The 16,252-nt window shown below is 34.4% G+C and overlaps 1 protein-coding gene across 1 annotated transcript; it reads right to left on the bottom strand.

Moving 5' to 3' along the window:
• Window positions 1-778: 778 nt before the first annotated feature.
• prkab1a (protein kinase, AMP-activated, beta 1 non-catalytic subunit, a) lies at window positions 779-13,439 on the bottom strand. Its single transcript, XM_030148978.1, has 9 exons — window positions 13,388-13,439; window positions 9,818-9,894; window positions 8,443-8,625; window positions 8,126-8,295; window positions 7,313-7,406; window positions 5,453-5,567; window positions 3,911-4,044; window positions 3,742-3,810; window positions 779-2,588 (listed from the first exon to the last, which is right to left on the bottom strand). Exons 3-9 carry the CDS (start codon window positions 8,590-8,592, stop codon window positions 2,511-2,513), a joined length of 810 nt encoding a protein of 269 aa, XP_030004838.1. The 5' UTR covers window positions 8,593-8,625; window positions 9,818-9,894; window positions 13,388-13,439; the 3' UTR covers window positions 779-2,510.
• Window positions 13,440-16,252: the final 2,813 nt, after the last annotated feature.

The following is a 16,252-nucleotide window of genomic DNA, read 5'->3' as shown; positions in this document are numbered from 1 at the left end:
CTGTGTTTGATTATTGCACTTTTAGGGGAAAAAACCCTATGTAAAGCTATGCTTTTATGTCAAATATTTGAGTATAGTTTTAATTTAATACAATTTTGATTTTCTATACCTAATATTTGGAACCAATATTCACTTTTAAAGTCTCTGAAAAGGTTCATTAAGCATTTTTGTGTTATTTATGCAATAAAGTATATACATTTTTCAAAATGGATTTTATGTTTTTTTGTGTTTTCTGGCCTTTTATGGTTTTATAGCAGGTTAAAGTGAAAAAAATAATAGGCAACTGATATAAATGAAGTGCTGAAAAACAGATCCCAAACATGGGTATAGTAAACACCTGTTTATATAGTATGTAAAGACAAAATCAAAAGTACTGAAAAATGGCCAAAACAGGCTCAGACCACTAAGGGTTAATATTTGAATGTTTCTGCCAACAGAAAGTCCATTGTACCTATTATTTTATTTTTTCTAAATACAACTTGGTTAAATTATTTCAGTGTGTGTGTGTTAGTACTTTTGGACCATTTTGAGCACAATTTCAATAACATCACGATAATGATAACCGTGATATGAAATTTTCATATCGTTACATCCCTAATAGGGTGGAAGCCATTATTCCATGAGTGGATCTTAACTGTCCAATGTCAGCCCTCAGTACTGTTCATCTAAGTGTCCCCACTGTCCAAACAAGCTAATCGTTGATGACCAGAAATCTATTTTACTGCATTTTCTAAAATAATTTCTCAAGTACTGTCAAAATGTACAAATACACTCCACATACATTTGTAACTTTTCCTTTAATAGAAATATATCTGAAATCAAAAACATGTAACATCAGCATTTTTGTTTGATTTTCAGCGTCAACATCAACAAAAATCTTCAAACCTGATATTTTTCATTCAAGTCTAGAACCTTAACATGTACTGTTGAATGCTAATCAGACCTTAGCGGAGTGGACTCAGTCTCTACTGGATTTCACATTACATGAATTTCAGTGTTTTGTGTCACATTTGCAGGACAGTTATTGAACTGCTTTTTAACATAAAACAAAATTAAATAAACATAACAACCTCAATGGTTTAAGTTAACAAAACTAACACGTTCAAAATGATAAATTTTATAATTAAACAATGTATTCAATGATGAAAGTCCATACCTTCAACTCAAAATACATTCTAGTCATATAAACAGATCAATAAAACAGCACAGACAAAGTTGTACTAATCTTCAGTAACAGTAGCAGTCTGTCACATGATTCTGTGTTGGTCCCTTCATCCATGTTGGGGTTCTTCCAGATTGTTTTGGTCATGTAATCCTTCACATAGTATCCTACCCTTCCATTGTCATCTTATATTTACATATTTGAAATATCTTTTTATGTCCTTGACTCAAGCATGAACTAGGCTGCTAACATTTCATGGCACAAACACTTGATGTAGGAGGATTTATGTTTAGCTTTTCCTGATATGTCATGTAATAAGAAAAGACACATTGTGACTTATCTAACTCTAGATTGTTTTAGTTGTGTTTAGTTGTCCAAGTCTGAACTGATCTTGACCACAACACTGCACGCAAACAAATCACCAACATAAAAAAGATAATGTAATGAATACTTCAAGTGATAAAAAACAAATATCTACTGTGTGCAGTGCAATCATACTAAATAAACTAAGGTAAACAGCTAAAAATATAACATCAGTGAACTACAGCAGTGCATTTTTTTTCTGTCTTTAACTCAAACATTCACATTCTCGATTGTCCCCGTGTCATCTTCCAAACCGTGGGAAAGCCAATAGCGCCTACGTGTACCTGCGGCTTTTCAATCCTATTTTCCCAGCATCACTAGCCCTTTTCATTGCATTTATGTCTGTGTTTTACTGCAGACATGCCTCATTGTTATTTCCTCTCTATGTTTATTGAGCAAAGATACTGTTGTTGAAAGCTACAGAGGGCATTCACTGAACAAATCAAGGCAGATTATGTAGAACTGGAGTGACTGAGTGATAATAACTACATACACAGTACAATGAGTGTACAAAACATAATCTCTCGTCTCGGCTTACTATGAGGATCTCGTAGAAGAGTCAGCTTTCCTTTTGAAAACTGGACACATGATACAAGTTGTCAGACAAGGGCATTCAGATCCCTCTATTTAAAGCACATTTATATGGGCATCCTTTGAAATGATTCATACGTTCTGAGTTTTACTCCACGTGTCTGTCCAATGTAGTCATCTTATCTCGTTACCACTTCTGTAATGAACACGTAATAGCTTTACATTTTTAACTAAAGCCTGTCGGTCTTAATTTTACTTGTAGTCTGTTCCCTACACCTCTTTGACAGTTGCTTCCTCAAGAAAGAAGGTGGATGGAAAAAGTAAAATCAGCGATAATTCTGGGTTTACTTTGTCTCTACTTTATGGCTAAAAGAAAAAAAAAAGGTGGAATAAATATTTTGTACACTCAGTGTACAGTTAAACAGTGGGAGGGAATTCTAAACGCAGGCTGGACTCAGATGGGTTTATATAATAAGGTGGTGACGTACTTCTTCTTGTAACGATGTGTTGCGCTGAGCACCATCACTCCATCCTGTGGCAGATAAAAAACAAAAAACCCCACATTTTTACTTATGAAACTAATAAAAGAATACAATGTATATGAGTTATTTGTACAGTTTTGTGGGAAAACTAATATCTGTGTACAGTGTCGGCACAGAACTGCACCATAAACTATACAGGTTAGTGGAAAGGGCACCCACTAATCTCAGCGACCGGCTCAGTTTACTAATCCCCAACAACAATCTGTGTAAGACTCCTACATTTTGTTCTTATTTTCAAACAGAGTCACAAAGAGATTAATATTTAAGAACTCAAAGCTGCTTGAATTCTTGCCAAGGCTGCTTAGCATTAGCAGCCATTCATGAGTGAACCACTTGCACTGGAAAAAAATTAAATCTTACCAAGTGTATTTTTCTCATTTCTAGTCAAAATATCTCATCACACTTAAATAAAATATAATCACCTAAAGAGGAACTTTTCAGTGAGATATAAGAACTTATTTTTAGACAATTGATCTTGAAAATATTATTACAAGAATTCTTACCAAGATAATTTTCACTTGTTCCATTGGGAGATCTTTTTGCTTGAATTAAGCAAAAAAAAAATCTTGAATTAGGCAAAAAAAAAATCTGCCAATGGAACAAGTGAAAATTATCTTGGTAAGATTTCTTGAAGTAAGATTTTCAAGATCTATTGTCTAAAAATAAATTGTTATATCTCAATGAAAAGTTACTCTTTAGGTGATTATGTCTTATTTTAAATGTGATGAGATATTTTGACTAGAAATGTGAAAAATACCCTTGGTAAGATGTTGATTTTTTTTCCAGTGTGAAGGCTTTTTTGGGAGAAAACAACCAAACAGCAGCAGCTACATGAAGGGTATGAGTATGTTCTCTGCACCTGTTTCATTGTTCTGATCTGACAGTACCCTTTGTGCATATAATGTCATGTGATTTTGGGTTGTTTTTCCAGCCTGAAAAAGACGCACATCCCTTGAGCTTTGACCCAATGTTACCACTGTGCAGCTGATGCTTGTGTGGTTGTTGATGTTCCTATTAAAGATGCTAGCAAAGATAGTCATGATACAGGTTTCTCTGTATCTCATCTACAACGTGCTGCTGACACAACACTCCCCAGTCTGAACAGCACATCTTTGTTTTAGTTCATTCCACTAGAGGCCTTACCTTAATGGACAGAGCGTAGAGGTGGTTGAGCATAACGTGATTGGGCTCTGGGAGTAATGCAGGATCACACTGGATACAAGAAGAAAAATAAATAGAGGCTTGTACACATGTACGTATAATAACCATTGTTTTATTTTGTTTTTCCCTTATTTAGACATGAGCAACTTACAGAAATTCCAGTGTCCTTGTTGAGGATGACCTGGAGCAGATGAGGAGGGAGTATCGGTGGAGATTTAAACTTCTCCTCCTGTTTGGGAACATAGGCATCCTGATGATATGGTCCAGGAGGAGAGCTGGAGAGATCTAGAAAAAACACATAGCACAATGTACACTAGGGATGGGAACATTATCTGATACGCATCGATATGCCAACATGCGCGTGCACGATCTGAGTGCACCGCTAGAGAAGCTGTGAGTGAATGAAAAGTTTGGAATGATATTGCGATGCATTGGTAATTGAATGTTTGTATCAATAAAATTCGATCCGTTCAATAGAATATATTTTTACTTGCATTTAAAAGTGTTACTATTTATTTGGGTAAAGTCTTTCTTTCCTTCAGACCCACATTAATGTGCGCTGCGGATTCGCGGATGTGTACACTGCACACTAACAGTCTGAGCTCCGTGGATGGACTGTGGCATAAGCGCCGCAGATGAATACTGTTAATGTCTGTATCTGAATCTGACAGACTAAGAAAGAAGGTGACCACATGTGGTTTCTGAACATGTACTTCTTACTGTATCAACTGTACTGAACACTACCGTACAAACCGGAGATACTTCCTTAAACAGTGACATGCATATCCAACATATACATACAACATATCCAACAGCGCATCCCAGAATACCTTGCGCAGGTGTCTCTTAAAGTGACAGAACCTTTTTCTGTTTTACCTACTTTACAAATACATTTCATTACAAATTGATTCGGCGATGGAGCAAGAAGTTGAATGTTAGAAACATGCAGAGAAATGACTTTGGAAACAAAGTCTGAACTTTTTCACCTGACTGAATGTGAGGCACGTGTTCTGAAATGGAACTAAAGCCACTTTATAAAAAGTCATGGTCTTATTTGATAAATAATCAAGCTCATTGAATTGCACAGCATATTTTTTTTTTTTTTAACCAGAATAAATGTGTTCAATCAGAATGTGCTTAATTGCTCTGTAGTATCATGATTTAGGTGTGAATTGTATCGCATCGCATTGTGAGATGGCATACACATATCTTTAATATATCGGATCTGAGATGCTGTATTGAGATGCGTGTCGTATCGGCCTTGCAACTAAGATTCCCAACCCTATTGTGCACACATTAGACTAGACTTAGACTTTATTCATCCCAGAAGGGAGATTTGTTTCCACATGACTGTATATAAAATTGTCACACAAACACACATCAACATCAGATAGAAAAGAAAAACATACAAAAAAGGTAGACATATCACAAATGCACTCAGTTGTGGCGGACATGGCGACAGATATGAGAATTACTGGTAACTTTCAACATATGCCAACATTCTATAATGGATTTACAGATTTCTGTTTGTAGTTGCATCCTTTTCTTATAGAACCTAAACAGTGTGACCAGGACAAACCAGTCAATGCATGGGATTTTTGTTTCTCTTCGTTTTTCTATACAGCTCCAAAAATGCAGTCTGTACCTTTGGCTCAAAATGGTGGACATATACAAAAGCATTATCGGCACTTACCAGACATATCAGAGCATTTCTGAGAGTCCACCATTAGGGCGTCAAACACCTCAAAGTCAGTTTTCTTCACCTGGATGATATTGTTGACTGTGCCAAGCTGGCTGGTTATAACTGGCTGAAAAAACAAGTATTGACACATCAAATTAATATCCAAATCATACAAATACAGGAGAATTTTGAGTATGGTTAAGAGCTTCTTTTTTTTTGTAATATATATATATATATATTTCTAAGTATATAATTCAGACAATAGAAGAGATGATGTAGGTTGAACTGCTAGACTGTCTGAAACTGTCTGAAGTCGTTATTATTAGTGTAGTCTGCAGCCTCCTGGTGGGTCATGAAGATACTGCAGTAACATTAAATACATAACGTTTTTACCAAAATATAATATTCAGAACTAATGCAACAAAGTCATAGGACTTCTTTTCTTTAAACAGCAGAAAGAACTTGTTTTAACAGTCTGATTTTTGTGCATGTTACTAAGGCAGGACATATTAACATCTCACATCAAAGCCTACTACTATTCTGTAATGAAAATTAAAGTTTAACACCTTCTAGCATTTAAATTCTGTTGTCTGTTTTGATTTGTTTGGTCTATTGAAGCACTTAAGCACCTATTTTTTAAATTTAACACTTTTATTAGTCTTTGGTACATTTATTTGTGTATTTGGACCCTAACAGTTCAAAAATGTTGAATTTGAACCCTCCAGGTGCTGCAAAGCTATCTTTATATTAATTCCGGCAAAAACCAAGTGGATTTCTACAACCCATTTCAATTCCTGCTTAATTTGTTATGTTTTATAATTAATTACATCATGACATTTACATATATAAGGTCAAGACTTCCGACGAACATTTCTCCGAGTACGCCGTAATTGTTTATCAGCAGCATCTGTAGTAAAAACTGAAAATATATCCAAACTTGAGCCGATTACCTAAAATGTTCACTTGTTGGTTGTATTAATGAACACAAATGGCTGAATGGGACAGAGCAGCATGGGCAACAACCTGCAGGGGGTGGGACATGAAGTGGCTCATTTGCATTTAAAGGGCCAGCACTCAAAACAACCTTTCTAGTGTCATTACTCACAAATATGGTTGAAGATGAACCTGTGGAGTTTAATTTATGAAGAATTCAGACCCAATCATTGCATTTACAGTTTATGTAGACCACAGGGAAATGTTTAAAATGCATAATTCCATTTAAAAAAGTAAAATATCACTCCTTTAAGTGACAATAGTTACTTTGGAGAACAACAGAAAAATAACAATTATAAAGACTAGAAACATCACCAAGTCATGGTATTTAAATGACGTGCTCCATTTGTGTAGTGTATTTTAGATGCTGTAGGTATCTTAAATTTGTCATTGGCCAAGAATTGTAATTGACAGACTATCCAATCATTACTGGAGAAAGAGCTAAAATGACATGAATGACTATATGATGATAAAATAAAAACTGTTAATGAAGAATCAACCTCAATAAGCCCAAAAAATCCAAAGTCTTAGAGAATCATACTGTATGTAACATTCACATAGAAAATTTCTCTTTACAACATGTTGCATATGTAGAGAAATACTGTATAGTAGTTTTATGTGTTGATCAGAGTTATGATTAAAGGCTTACATGGCTACAAATCAAAACACTGTTGCACTGTGAAGTTTAGGAATTTGCCTGAAATCCCAAACTACAGCCATAACAAGATCTACATTTGTGTTTATGGATGGCCCTGTCAGACTACAAGGTCATAATCTCATGTTCCCTAAAAACATGATTTAGGGAGTAGCATTTGCTGAAAATACTGACATCTTTAACTTCAGTTTTCCCCCTTCAGTTTCTGTTGTATGATGACTGACCTCAGCTGGGTCATGGGTCCACTGGCCATCCACGTAAAACTTGTATTGATGTTCTCCCTCAGGTAGATCAACGATGGCCACAAAAGTGTTCTGACTTTAAACAGAAAACAGAGCACATTTTATACAAAGATAAATGAAACATGAAGCTGTTTATACATGGTTATTCAACTGTATGTACAGTATGTCGACAGTCTCGCTTTTAGACATTAGAAAGAGTCACTCAAATATTGGATACTATTCTGAGCGACCACTCTAAGTTTTTCGACCTGAACCTCAGTGAAAACCTCTGGAACATGATCAAGAGGAAGAGGGCTGGTCACAAGCCACCAAACAAAGCCAAGCTATGTATACTTTTGAGCCAAAAGTGGCAAAAAGCAGCCAACAGCAAAGTGACAGACAGGTGGAGAGCATGCCAAGATACATAATAAAAATGGGATTTAAAGTTAGGGTTACTCTACCAAACACTGATTTATGAATCATTAAAGTATTAGTCTTGTGATGTTTAAAAATTTATATGAACTTGTCTTCTTCAAGGTCTGATACACCTAATTTTCTTTTATTTTCAGCAGTTCTCTTTTTCTGCAAGTAATATTTTTACTGAGAATTGAGGAAAAATGCTATCAGTAGAATAAACAATAATTTTTTTTCCAGCGCAGATATATAAATGGCAAAATACATTATTAAAGAGCTATATTTATTGATATATTCAAAACATTACACAATGATGAATTAAGGATAATTGCTGACAAAACCTCAAAATACATAAGAGGTTTAAATATATTCCATCGTATAAGGCGCAGGGAACTCATTTACCTTCTAATCAGGGGAATTTTGTTGGCCCAGTTGTTAAAGGATCCAGAGAGATAAACCTCCTTGCCGTCTCCAGTCCAGCGAAAGACGGTAGGTCGGTCTAGAGTGGGAGCTTTGTCATCTGCTTCCAAGTCTTGCTGCCATGCAAGGAACTCCTCTTTCTCTAAAGGAGCCTAAAACACACACATAAAAAACATTTAGTCATTTGCCAGTTTATCTCATGTATTCCAAAGGGGTTTAAAAAAATCTGTGTGGACTGAATACTGTTGTAATTCTGCTGGCAACAGAAAATCAGTGTGTGAGACAATAGCACAACTTACTTTCATGTCTTCACCATGAAATATATCTGCATCCTCAGGGCTGTCCATGAGGATCTTGGGCCTCTCTCCCTCCTTGATTCCTCGGCTGTCCCTCCGTTGAGCCTTATCCCCCGGGCCCATGGCAGCCCTCTCACTGCTTGTATTCCCCATGGCTGTGTCTTGGTGAAGGCTGATATAGAGTTACTGCGAGGAGAGATTTGAAACCAGAGAGCAAACAGTGAACAACATCACACAAAAATGAAATGAATCTTACAGGAGAATAGGCAAATGTGAAAAATAGTTTTTTAGGTTTCGGTTTATTTATGTCACACAACAACAAATAGATGTAATGAATAAATTTTTTTAAAAAAACACAGTAATAAACAGGAAACATACAGTCTATTATCATCTATGTCAGTAATATAGCATACTGAAAATGAAGGTGGAGGATGTGCAAACTAAATGTATGGTCGCTTTTACTGCCAATGAAAGTAAATCAAATGAAAACATTAATGTTTATCTAATTTACGAAGTCAATATCAATGAGCAGGTGCCTCTCCATCAACAACAATGAATAAAACATGATAAAGACAGGCATCACAGTCTTGATTCAACACGTATTCAGTAGTGAAGGTATCTGAACTGCAAATTAGTGTGAGATTAAATGATAATTAGATGCAAAAGAGAACCTGAGTATCACTTTTCTAATTTCTTTCAGTTTAGGTGCTATGAAAAAAGGTGTTATGATGGTAGGTGAAAACCCTGACAGCGACAACAATATACTTGTGTCAAATATGAAAACAAGAGATTTAATGGACCTAATTGAACAAGCAAGTTACCTTTTTTCTTGCCAGCTATGAACAATGCAGTTTGGAACTGGACTGAATGTGGTTGCATTAGGTTCAAATGATCTTAACATAACATGACTCTATTTTCACTGAATGACACAAAAGTGATTAAGGACATGCACATCCTTGTGCTGATTTTATAGTTTTGAAAAATTCCACTTCTAGGTAGTCACTGGTCTGTATTCAATAAACTATGTACACATTCTCTATGCAGGATTTTACAACAGTGAGGTTTTGGATTACTTATTCTAGGGGCATTTCAAGTTAGTGTGGGCTGATTTTTTTCCCAATGTGGAGGTATGCATAAGTACATGGAATTAAAACTTCTAATAAAAACAAAAGTATGGATAAGCATGTATTTGAAACTGATAAATGTAATGCAAACAGAAAAGCACCATATCATTCCCTTCATGTATCATTCTGCAAGTGGAGTTTATTTATTTCCCTACATTTGACAATCATGTGAAACTAAAATATAAAATATTTTTATGATAATGAAAAGTTATAGTTTAACCACAGTGCATTGTGAAAAAGGAGCTCAAACTTACGTGCAAAAGGTCAATTGCCATACAGTCTGTCCAGTTAAAGGCGACCATAGGTGCTTCAATGCTTGGCTGTGTTTGAGCTCCAGAATGAACAGGAAAAAAAGATTAAAGTGATGATATTTATATAGCACTTGTCAACCAGTATTACAAACAGGGATAAAAGTTTAACGGCAGGAGTTGAATCATGAAACTCAGTAACTTTGAAAAGATATATTTAAGAATTCATAAACACCTTTCTATAAGGATGGCTTTAAGACAAGACCTAAAAGAGACTAATGATGTAGCCTCTGATTTCAGCGGGCAGTGTGCGACAGCCCAAAACTGGGATCTAAGAACAAGCTGCAGAACTGCGCCCACTGATCTCAGGGAACGTCCAAGCACAGGGGAGTCCGTAAATCTTTTATGCAGTTTTGAGCAAGGCCATTTAAAGGTTTAAACATGACAAGTAAAGCTTTACATTCAACACAAAATATGTCAGAGAGAAGTATAAGTTGGCAAGCACAAGGGTAATATGATTGAATTTCTCAGAGCCTGATAAAATTTGAGTCGCATTCTGAGTTGCATTCTGCACAAGTTGGAGTCAGTGCAGGGAGCTCTGACTGATCCAAGCTGTTCAGGAATAATCTGATTATGGAACATTTCCTTAATTGAAGAGAGAGAGATAGGCCAACTTTATTAACATAAACCTCAAAACAGAGATTTGCGCCAGACATTCACATTAGCAATTCTTAAACCAAGCTTATTGTGAAGCAAGCTGGTGACTCTCAGACTTATCATCAACCAATAGAAATTTTAAGACATTCTATTACTGTGATAACGCTAATGGGAAACGATAAACTGATAACGATAAACTGGGCAGGTTCATAGTATTTGTTTAAAGACATTTTATCAGTATAAGTTTTTGTTAGGCACCACTCATTTGACACATCTACATCACTGTTTATATATCCTTTATTTAAACAGGTAAAAAAAAAGCCTCATTGAGAATGCAAATTTCTTTTTCAACAGTGACCTGGCCAAGAATAGCTGCATAACACACAGTTTCTGACAAGACATGACATTATCAACACATAATACAAAACTTCCAATCGATAGTGACAAAACAATCATTTGTGCACATTTAAAAACAGTTACATTGACCAAGCTCATTGATTTCACGCTCCTTTAACCCTTGAATTATGAACTATGAGAACCTTAGTTGAATTTTTTTCCTGAATGTTTTTATTCCTCTTCAGGCATGAAAAAAACAATGCGATTTAAATTTTTTTATTAACCTATTTTTCATGGAGTTACAAAAATGTCCACTCAGCTGGACACCATGCATTTAATTTCTGAAGCAAAACAAAACATGTATTTAAAACCAATCATCAGAAAGTGACATACTGTGTGAAAACTATGAAATAAAAGCATTTTTCATGCAGCTAATCTGATGTTTTCTCACATTTTAACATAACTCTAATACTAGTTATTACTAACCTTTTCATGCATAGTGGTCACTATGGTGGAGAGCTATTCTACAGCTGTTCTCTTGTATGTTCATGGGTTTTGTTGTTTTAGTTCCATATCAGCCAACACAGTGAACGCTCATGCATCATCTCATACACTGCAATTCATATACCATTAGTGTAGCTTTGCTGTTCTTGATAAGCCTGATGTGCAGTAACATGTTCGAGCGCAAATCAATTGCTACTTGTTATTAAGCTGTAATTAACAGTTTTCTTAAACACTTTTTTTTTTTTTGCATATTATCCCTACAAAGTTAGTAATAACTAGAATTAGAGTATGCTAAAATGTGAGAAAACATCAGATTAGTTGCATTAAAATGTTTTTATGTCAGTTTTCACACAGTATATCACTTTCTGATATTGCGTTTTAAATACATGCTTCTTTGCTTCAAAAATTTAACGCATAGTGTCCAGCTGAGTGGACTTTTTGTAACTCCATGAAAAATAGGTTCATAAAAATTTTTCAATTGCATTGGTTTTTTCATGCCTAAAGAGAAATAAAATCACTCAAGAAAAAAAAAAAAAATTGACCAAGGTTCTCATCCATGAAAGAGTTAAGGTTCTCATAATTCATGCATGAAAGGGCTAACTTCATGCAGACAATATGCAAAAAAAAAAAAAAAAAAAAAAAAAAATTTTGATTAAGAAAACTGTTAATTACAGTCTAATTATAATAATTACATATTATATAATTATTATTATATAATATTATATAATAATTACAGTCTATCTATTTATCTTATTTCTTGCACTTCAAAAATTCTATGCATAATCAAATATTTTAATGTGCGCTGCTTTTATTTTTATTTTATTGTATTTCTCTCAAATTTCATCTTATTTCTTGCACTTCAAAAATTCTATGCATAATCAAATATTTTAATGTGCGCTGTTTTTATATCTATTTTTATTTCATTGTATTTCTAATCAAATCTTAATGTATTTTAATATTGTATTTTTTTCAATCAATGTGAAGCACTTTGGGCTACAATTTCTGTATGAAAGGTGCTATACAAATAAAGTTTATTATTATTATTATTATTATTATTATTATTATTATTATTATTATTATTAATAACAATTAGCAATTGATTTAACACATGTTACTGCAGATCAGGATTATCAAGAACAGCAAAGTTACAGTAATGGTATGAATTATTATTATTTTTGATGATGCATGAGCGTCCACTGTGTCGGCTGGTATGGAACTCAAACAACAAAATCCATGAATTTACAAGAGAACAGCTGTAGAATAACTGTCCACTGTAGTGACCACTATGCATGAAAGGGTTAAAATAGCTTTGAATTCTCCTATAGTAACAAGTTCAGATAGATTTAGGTTGTTTTGCAGGACATTCCATACAGAGGGGGCAGCATGTTGAAAGCAGGATATTCAGACAGAAACGACTCTTAAGGGCAACAAGCTAACCATTACAAAAATTATATAACTCATGTGTCACGTTTTAACATTGTTTTCTTGCTATATGAATCTATACATGTAGATAATTTAGGGTTTACCACCAGCAATGCTAGATGATGCAACAAACTTGATATAATATGCAAGTTACACGATAATTATTATACATATGTTGTGAAGATAACGATCATTTACACTGATGATTTGTTACAGACGGTATTAACTAACTTCTAACATAGGTTACAGGTTATAGGTGTTAACTAACTTCTAATATAGGTTAAGTCAAAAATGACAACAAAGCAACCAAATGTTAGTAGAAGTCCTAACATTTCTACCTCCTCGAGGCCAATATTAACTGTTAGCACAGTTACCTTCTAGACAAAGCTATAGATTTTCCTGTATAACACAGCTTTATTCGGCTGGACTGACTATATGACAGATACTTTATGTTTAGCTTATACTACCTAGCGGTTTCCTGCGTAGTAGGTAACGTTACTCTGTAACTTAAGCTAGGTATCTGCTAGCATCACTCTTTAATGTCGCTGGTTTGATAAAAACGCTATGGAACGACCCAAAAAACACAACAGTGCTAGAAGCAGCTATGCTTTAGCAGATGCTTTTACACATTTAGTCGTCAGTCATTGTGTTCTTTACCTTGGAAGTGTTGACAGGTCGTCAGGATGCTAGCTCTTCCAGCCTAAAAAACAAACATTGGTAGCTCTAAACATAACAGTCTCCTCTGGTGTACGCATGCGTGGTAGCTCAGAAAAAAACGACAAGACACTGTAAAAAAAGACAATCGGTAAACAGCACAATGTACTGTCTATATAAATATCCTATATATATATATATTTGATAATATTTATCTATTATATTTATTTGGATACCGTATTTTTATATAATTATATTTTAAATTCTTCTCTAAATGAGCATTCAGAAAAAGCAACGAATTGTAATTTTATTTTTTGAACACTAGATGGCGGAATGGGTCAAGGTCAGATTTAATATTTTCAGTATCTTGGAACATCTTTTCCTTTTTCACCCTTGTTAATGTGTTTCTGGTATGTTTCTTTCAGACTTGTTAACGATTTGCTAAGATTTAATAGTTATTTTAACCCGTTCATGCATACTGGTCACTCCAGTGGACAGCTATTCTCCAGCTGTTCTCTTGTATATTCATGGATTTTGTTGTTTTACTTGCATATCTACCAACACAGTGGACACTGCAAATCATAAACCTGATAAACCTGATCTGCAGGAACACATTTGAGTGTAAATCAATTAGACTGTAATGAACAGTTTCTTTTAAAACATTTTTTTTTTTTTTTCATATTATCTGAGTGAGTAATAGCTAGTATTATAGTATGTTAAAATGTGAGAAAACTCAGATTAGGAGCATTAAAAAAATATTTTATAGTTTTCACACAATATGACAGTAAATATTTGTTTCTTTGCTTCAAAAATTAAATGGATGGTGTCCAGCTGAGTGGACATTTTTGTGACTCCATGAGAAATAGGTTCATAAAAACATTTCAATTACATTGTTTTTTAATGCCCAAAGAGGAATAAAAACACTCAGGAAAAAAAAAAATCTTGATTAAGGCTGTCATAATTCATGCATGAAAGGGTTAATTAGGTTCTAAAAATGATATTTCATGGACAAAAATCAGTGTTAATGAACTATGTGTATTTGTTTTCAGTGTTAATGAACTATGTGTATTTGTTTTTATGTATAAAGGAACAATAGAAAAGTTGGTTATGTGAAGATGTTGCCACAAGTTGTATAGGCCTATTTGTATGTGTAAGTTGTATATAAATACTCATCTAAGATTTACTGATTCTCCACAGTAAAATGCAAATAGAAAATACAACCTTATATTTAATCTGTGCTGGAAGAAGTTTTTATAATCTTTGTAAAGATAGCTGACTACTAACATAATCCAACACTTATTAAAACCCTACATTTAAAACCTTACTTTAGTAACATGAAACTAGTTCTACTATTATCAACAAAAAGCATGAAAAGTAAAACTAGTCATTGTGTAGCATAATGAGCCGTGTCTTTTTATTCATATATCTAATGTTTGTTTCTTCACGTTACTGCTGTATTAATATGTATGGTGCAGTTTACTACCATACTTATTTAAAGTTGTAATATATACAGTTGGGTAGCATCTTTCATTTGTAGCGTTTATGTCCCATGAAAGCCACATATCTCTAAACGTCAACATTTTTTAGCTAAAAAAAAAAGCAACCCTATTTTCGGCTTTGTGACAATGCAGTCTCCGGCTAATCTTAGAGGATTTTAAAAGTCTATTTGTCTTAAAAAGATGGAGAATTTTCCCAACTCACACAGGAACATTTAATCCTTCAGTTTCTCACAAACAATCAAAATCAACACATTTGGGAGGCACATGGTTTCATCACACAGGAATGAAATTAAGCGTAATATGAAAGGTTGTGCAACAAAACCTGTGAGACAACTGGAGCTGAGTAAAAAGTACAATATTTGCCTCTGATATAATGTAAAATAAAGTTGCTTACAATGAAAACACTCATGTTGAAGTATTACCTCAAAGTTGCACAGTTCTTAACATTTCATGATTGGATTGGATCCTTCACAGTCCTTTTATCATCCTTGTGACAGTATCTTCAGCTATTTTTAGTGTGATATGATGAAAAAAGAAAACAAATAGCAGTAGCTTTATGCTATTTCTGGCACACAGCCTGTCATTTTCTGCAGCTTTATACCATGTGCAGAGTCGGTGCAATCAACATGTCTTTCACACAAAAGGTCTTGAGGTGACCTTTGACCTTTGAAGGTTCAGCAGCTGTAACAATGCTTAATAAGGCCACCTTTGCACTGTTTGTTTCCTCTGAGTTCTGCAATGCATTAAATGTCATGGACTATAGGACTGAGACCAAGCAGATGCTTATTAATCCCCTTAGATTTTTAACTTGATTGATCAAAATCACACATGTAATTAAGTTAATTAAATCAATGCTGTTTCTGTGCTGTTGGCTGTTAAGTTCACTTTGAAAATGCCACACACAAGCTATATAATGTGTCTTATTTTACAGAAGTGTTTGAGTTTTAAAAAATCTGCCACAAGAAAAGACAGTTTAAAAGGAAAAATGCTAATATTCTCTGTTAGCAGCTCTAATTATAGCATGTCAGCCTGCAGGTTAATTTTCTTTTCATTGTCATTAGTTCTTTTTCATCATGTGGTATAGTTCGATGCGTTCTGTTACAATACCTTACAGTCTCTTCAGTTTGCAGAATAATCCAAAGTTGCGGCTGATGCTCAGAGCGCCCTTTCATCATTGTTTTCCCTCTCTGGTTTTTGACACTGGCTCTCTTTTCCTCAAACCTTGACACACATTTGATAGGACTAATGATGCTCACTCCCAAACAGCACTCAAACATCCTCCAGAGACTTGGGAGGGGTGGGGGGGTGAATGCTGGAGAGTTTGGCAAATAATGAGGAGCTAAATATAAAAATGTCCAGCTGAGATGTA

This window comes from Sphaeramia orbicularis, chromosome 12 (genome assembly GCF_902148855.1).
Source record: "Sphaeramia orbicularis chromosome 12, fSphaOr1.1, whole genome shotgun sequence".
NCBI lineage: Eukaryota > Metazoa > Chordata > Actinopteri > Kurtiformes > Apogonidae > Sphaeramia > Sphaeramia orbicularis.
Note: the sequence above shows the minus strand (reverse complement) of the source record. Positions and strands in the feature narration are given on the sequence as shown.